The 5,014-nt window shown below is 48.8% G+C and overlaps 1 protein-coding gene and 1 long non-coding RNA gene across 2 annotated transcripts in view; one reads left to right on the top strand and one right to left on the bottom strand.

Annotated features, from left to right (window-relative positions):
• LOC109297389 overlaps positions 1 to 5,014 on the top strand; it is a 788,954-nt gene that overhangs the window by 471,163 nt on the left and 312,777 nt on the right. The gene's annotated exons all lie outside the window — the stretch shown is intronic.
• The window catches only part of ABCA1 (ATP binding cassette subfamily A member 1), a 168,283-nt gene that overhangs the window by 29,050 nt on the left and 134,219 nt on the right, over positions 1 to 5,014 (bottom strand). Inside the window, exons 28-32 of the mRNA XM_019517098.1 lie at positions 3,554 to 3,702; positions 2,955 to 3,079; positions 1,872 to 1,970; positions 1,245 to 1,434; positions 1,000 to 1,094 (exon numbers count right to left, since the gene is read on the bottom strand). Coding sequence (XP_019372643.1) covers positions 1,000 to 1,094; positions 1,245 to 1,434; positions 1,872 to 1,970; positions 2,955 to 3,079; positions 3,554 to 3,702 — 658 coding nt within the window. The remainder of the gene's footprint in view (positions 1 to 999; positions 1,095 to 1,244; positions 1,435 to 1,871; positions 1,971 to 2,954; positions 3,080 to 3,553; positions 3,703 to 5,014) is intronic.

Genomic DNA, 5,014 nt, shown 5'->3' with positions numbered 1-5,014 from the left:
GACAACTGCTAATCTTATTCTATGGAAAGGAGGACATCAGATTTATTTCATAACCCAAAGGGAGCCCCCTACAGCTTACAGAGTTTTCCTTCCTTTAGCTGTACGATCCAGTATATAAGGATAGTATTGCTGTGGGTGGGAGAGGCTATGTAAGTGTGCCATGTAGAGAAAAAGGTTGGGAAACGCTGCACTAGAGAGCAGTTTACCCTGCTGCTTTTTAATGCCTATAAGGCCCACTCTTATTCCCTCTGAACTGCCACTGACTTTGCTGGCAGCAGGATCAAGTCTGGGGCACCAAGCAAAAGTGGGTGTCAGGGTCCAATCTGGTGGCAACCCAAGCCAAATTTCTGGGTTGGCCAGTAACATTCATGTTACTGCCAGTGTATCACAAGGACATGGGAAAACCAGGGACTGCTTAAAAAGTGGAAGCGGACACGGCAGCTTTAGACTGGACTTTTCAAGCATCTCTGCTTCATTTCTAGGAAAAACCCATGATGGCTGGTTGACCCCATGGTAGAAATAATTCCTGCTGGCTCCAAGAGGCTCATGGGAGCCACAGCCATACAGAAAGCAATGAATGCTCAGTCACCTGGTCTGAATATAGGGCTGGGGCCAAAGCCCATTGAAGCCAATGGAAAGGCTCTCACTGAGCATGGTACACTTTGGGTCAGGCCCATGAAGAGGATGTGACAGAAGCAGCATGTCACACCCTGGTGTGTTCTGAATGGGTGTAAATAAGTCCTAGCGTGCAACAGCGAGTCTGTACTGGAGTACAGCACAGACTTCTGGGCCAGGAGAAAGAATGGATTACACTCCTTAAGACTCCCCTGGACTCGCATCTCAAATTGGCCCACAGTTTTAAGTCTTTTCATGGGTGACATTCATCCCTGCGGAAGTGTAATGTTGCAAGAGGACTTTGTCTGAGGCTTTGCACAGGGGCAAAGTGCATCCTATAACAGTTAGCAGCAAGCAATAAGGGGAAATGTATGTAGTAGGCACCTTTTCCCAATGATTTGTGCGTACGTCTTCACCAGATAGTCCGATATGTTCCGGCCTGTCAGGTTCTGTAGGATGTCAGCAGTGTTTTGCTCCCTCTGGGGTCACAGGCAGGGGAACAAAAGGACACTGAGTTGGGTGTGCTTTGTTCACATCCCACCCAGAAGCCAGTGTCAACCCCTCAGTTCCCCCCCCAACCCCAGCCCATGGGCCCCAGTAAACTGGAGAACAGTCAAGTCCCCTCTTACCTGTGGAGGAGGGAGTCCCCCTGCACCGGGAGGGCACACAGGCAACATCTTCTTGATTTTCTCATTGCTGCACTCACAGGATGGGGAGGGATTCTCCATGCTCCAGTTGCCATTCAGAAGAATGTCCCTGACTGCATCAGGGACTGAAGCTGTGGTCCACTCCTTCTGCCCAACGATGCAAGGAGTGTCTCTGAGCCACGACAGAGCCAAAGCAAAAATGCCATATAAGACTGGCTTTTTAGAAAGTTTTAGGCAATAAAGACAATGAGTGATGGCTGGGACTTGCTCAAGTGCTCAGCCTTGGGTTCACAAAGTCTCCACTGAAATCAACACCCAAATTCCACCCACTGAGCTCTGTTCTCATCTAAATCAAAAGAAAGCTCTTCGTAGAAGCAGGCCAGCCTTGAGCATGTTGGATAATCACACCCTAAGCTACAGCACCTTTCTGGGGAACTCAGGGCTTTAATTCAGCTTCACAGTTCTCACAAAACCTGGTACCACAAAGGCATGGGTTCAAGTGTACCCACAGTGCCAGCTCTGTCTTTGAGGTGACATGCAGTCTTGGGGAGCACAGTGGGCATGGGGATTGCTCACCCTTGCATCTGCTGTGGCCTGGGTTTTACTTACAGAATGGATTGTCCTTGCATGCAGCGAGTTCCAAAGCCAGGCTCATTGATAAGAGCATCCAAAAGCTTCTGCATGCCTGCATCCTCTGGGGCATCGTTACTAGAGGGGAGTCAGAGAGAAAACATCAGGACCCTGGGATGGTGCACACAAAGCCAACCCAACAGCAAGGCAAGGCAAAGACACAGGGAAAAGGTCAGGGGAAAGAAATGAGGGAAGTTTTCTCTGGAGAATGTTCAGGCACACGTGTATACACATCACACACACATACACACACTCTCCCTCTTATTTCTGATTGTTATTTATCTACTTCCAGACTTACCTAAAACCTTGAGGGAAAATTTTCTAAGGCACAGATTGAACATGCCTGCCCAACTCCCATTGAAAGTCTATGGGAATTAGGTGTCTAACTGCCTTTTGAAATAGGCCTTTGAAAATCTCCTCTCCAGTGGGAAGCTCAAAGCACCAACATGCAATCAGTGTCTGACTGCTACCAAACATGACTGTCTCAGTGCGGCTGGCAACAGAATAAATCATCCAAGGGCACCTCCACATGCCTGTACCCACCCTACTGCTCTCTGCACAAAGGTAAAGGTGAGCTGGCAGCTACACAATTAGCTGAGCAGTTCCTAATCCTTGAGAGAGCTCTGTGAAGCCCCATGCAGTCAAACACATGGGGTAGGAAGAGGCAGAGTAGGAGTGAGAAGCTGCTGCTGCAGGACTTGTCTTCCTCCCCAGGAATATGCCCTGCAAACATCATCCCCAGCTGCTGGGAACAACAGCTCTTCCACCCATGGATGTGCAAGTTACCCACACATACATGAGCCCACAAACTCCATGGAGTAACTGTGGCCACTGCTCTCATGGAAAGCAACTCAGCAAAAACTTTTGCTTCCTTTTCATGTGATGTAGCAGCAGAGTGCACTAAGTTCTATGGAGGGAAAAGCATTATTATAGACCCCCTCCTCTTTTTAAAGCAACATAAAGGTCAGTAGTGTCTTTCAGTTACACTGTTTGGTGAAAAAGGAGATCAGAATTTGCAGGCACACCCCAGCTGCCTGGACCCCTGTATCATGCAAAAGGTACCTGATAAAGGTGTACTGCTCATCATACATCCATGGCTGCAGCTCCAGGCTGGGGTATTTGCCAAAGGGAGGGACAATCAGGCTGAACATGAGGGCAATGCACACAAAGACAGCTGGCAACACAATCTGCAATCACAATGGAAGAGGGACAGTTGCCCTGAAAGGGGTGTTTACAGACTCAAAACAAACAATGCCTTGAACTACAGCTGGCCAGGAATATTTCAATGAAATTTTCAGCCAGGAAGATCTCTCAGAACCATGAATCCCCAAGGTCAGAGCATGGGAGACCCAGGTTCAAACTCCTGCTCTCTGTAAGGATCCTGAACCTGTCTCCCCCACATCCTACACCTGAGTACAAAAGTACTGGCTATTCTCTGATGGGTCTGTCTGAATCTCACTTTTCCACAAAAACATTCCAGAGGGTCTCAATCCTGTTCTGATACAGAAAAAAAACACATTTTGGACCCTCGATGTTTTTGCCCGACAGAGGACCCCTTTGAGGACAAGCCTGGGTTTACGTCAGGCCATGGCAGCCCCTGGGAGGGACCAAGATAACCAGATCACCTTCCAGAAAACTCCAAAAGAGCCACCAGGTCTCACCTGGGCGAAGAAGCCCTTCCGGCTGCGCTTGGCGATGAGCAGCCTCTTCCACAGCAGAGCAACAAACTGTTGCTGGGTGAGCTTCCAGCCTTTCATCTGGTAGGAGCCTTTGCCATCCATCCCACTGAGCAGGTCTGTCTCTCTGGATTCTGCCAACAACAATCACCAGATTTCCACGTGAACAGAACAATAACTTCTCAGTCATGGGCTGCTTCCTCTTGGGAAGGGAGTGTGTGTGTGCCTGGGGAGGAAATGGGGGCAGGGGAGAAGGTAGAAAAGCTGCACACAGCCTTAGCTCTCTATCTCCTGGCTCAGAGCAGGGTCAGGCCACCCAGCACTTAAAATGCTGTTGCCCACAAGAACCTTGCACTCCTGCCAGCAGCTATGAACTAGAAGTGACAACAGCACAGTCTTCTAGTAATGAGGGAAGCAAATCTCAGAGCCTATGCCCGCTGATGACACATGCCCTGGTCTCTAACCCAACTTCAAATCTCAGGACTTTTTGTAAAAGTACCCCAGCAAATAGGGACTGGCACAAAGGTACAGAATAAGGGGAAAGGTGTCAAAGAGGATATGCATTTATCTATATTTATTTTCTCTGTGAGGCAGGAATCAACACACACTGAGGCTGAGGCTCTGGAAACCACCAATGGGACTAATGCCACATGGACATCAATCCCTAATGCATCTGATGGTACAGCTTGTGAAGCTGAGATTTCTGAAGCTATCTACTCATTAAGACCTCCCACATGAAGAGGTGGCCCTGAGCCAAGACATTAGTCCTGAACACCTGCAAACACTACAGAAAAACATAGTTCTGGAGCTCAGCTTTTCAGCCTAGTGCCACCCTGAATTATAAGGCATCAAGTAGCAGACATGGTGATCTATTTATTCTGAGAATGGGAATATAAACCTGGCCTTGGTGAAGGGCATTTTGAATTTCAAAGGGCAGGTAAATACTGATACAAGAGTAGGAAAATTTAACAGCTGAGTTACAGCGTGCTTTAGGAACAAAGTTATTGTGTTGATGTCACATCTCCATATTCAAGATGTCACTGTGGATACTATATCAGTATAATGAGCTGGGCCAGTGCCCAATGAAAACAATGGTAAAAGCTGCCTGTTGACTTAGTGGGCTTTGGGTCAGGCCCCACAACTCCCATTCTGGCAAACTGCCTCCTGTTCGTGCATTAGATTCTTCAGGGCCTTACCACCCACCTCACTGCCCCCGACCACCTTCCAGGCTCTGAGTGCCTCACGTTTAGCTGACCCCCTTCTTGGAGCAGACCCGTTAGCCTGGGGGTAGGGCTGCCACCACCCAGGGTCTGAAGTGATCCTGGCTCTGTGCCCCCTGGGAAACACAGGCCTAGTAGCCCTTGGGGGTACTCGACTCACTTCAAGAACCTGGTGTGCTTCCCTCAGTCTGAAGCACAAATAGTGGTCTCCCTTAGTCAGCCGAAC

This window comes from Gavialis gangeticus, unplaced genomic scaffold (genome assembly GCF_001723915.1).
Source record: "Gavialis gangeticus isolate Ggan-Ray unplaced genomic scaffold, GavGan_comp1, whole genome shotgun sequence".
NCBI classification, from domain to species: Eukaryota; Metazoa; Chordata; order Crocodylia; family Gavialidae; genus Gavialis; species Gavialis gangeticus.
This window is presented reverse-complemented; position numbering and strand designations above follow the sequence as displayed.